Here is a 942-nt window from a genome sequence, read left to right as displayed (position 1 = left end):
CCTGACGGTGAATCACAGCTAACACTGAATCATCAAGGACGACCGCCACTCACTCTTCTCGCCGTCACTCGCTGGCCCGTTGAATCGGTGGAAGGACTGGCTATCCGACACGACCCACTGCAGGCCGGCCTCCTCGTTGGTCCAGAGGCAAGTGGTTTCGTCAGTGAAGTCGCAGTTGCCTTGGATGCTCGGGCAGTTGCCGTCGGTCAGGACCAGGTCGTCCAACTGGATCACTGTCTCGTGGTCGTCGCCGACTTTCCCTTCGAATACGACCTGTTTGGTGTATGGAATTGGTACAGCGGGTGCATCATTTTGACTGGATTCTTCTAATATTTCAAATCGATTCGCTTTATCTAGATTTCAATGGTGCATCAAAGAAATTTAGTTGCTTAATCCCAGTGAGTCTTTACCTTGATATTTTCCCCAAAGAATTCGAAGATGTTGACGTAAGACGCTCTCCACGTGGGCTGAGCCATCTTCACAAGGGTGTTCTTCTCGCTAACAGTGTGCCCATTGGATTCCACCCAAACTGTTGATTAAAAATGCTCTTAAATGGTAGGATGCCGTAAGTTATTTATGGAGAATCATTTTAATGTATCTTTGGCATCAAATGTTTTATTTGATTATCGTGTATCGAGATTTCTGAGAGAATATTGTGTTATATGTGGGATATCCTGGATTATTTATGCTCACTTTAATATGTTATAACCTTTTCAGATTGAATGCCTTCCCTGCATATATCTGAAACACCTTAATTATAGCAACTTCCATTTCGCATGTATGATCTTTTCACCAGAAACAATATGAAAAAATCACAAAAACAATAAAATACGAATAATAAGACAAACGTGAATAACTTTAAAACGAATCAAACAAAACAGAAATAAAACAAAACAATGAAATATGAATAATAGCAAGACGAATGACACGCGAACACCTGTA

The 942-nt window shown here is 41.5% G+C and overlaps 1 protein-coding gene across 1 annotated transcript in view; it reads right to left on the bottom strand.

Annotated features, from left to right (window-relative positions):
* Positions 1–942, bottom strand: part of LOC119592417 (MAM and LDL-receptor class A domain-containing protein 2-like) — a 13,061-nt gene that overhangs the window by 10,873 nt on the left and 1,246 nt on the right. Inside the window, exons 4-5 of the mRNA XM_037941238.1 lie at positions 411–529; positions 54–273 (exon numbers count right to left, since the gene is read on the bottom strand). Coding sequence (XP_037797166.1) covers positions 54–273; positions 411–529 — 339 coding nt within the window. The remainder of the gene's footprint in view (positions 1–53; positions 274–410; positions 530–942) is intronic.

The sequence above is a fragment of the Penaeus monodon genome, chromosome 30, assembly GCF_015228065.2.
Source record: "Penaeus monodon isolate SGIC_2016 chromosome 30, NSTDA_Pmon_1, whole genome shotgun sequence".
Taxonomy (NCBI): Eukaryota; Metazoa; Arthropoda; class Malacostraca; order Decapoda; family Penaeidae; genus Penaeus; species Penaeus monodon.
This window is presented reverse-complemented; position numbering and strand designations above follow the sequence as displayed.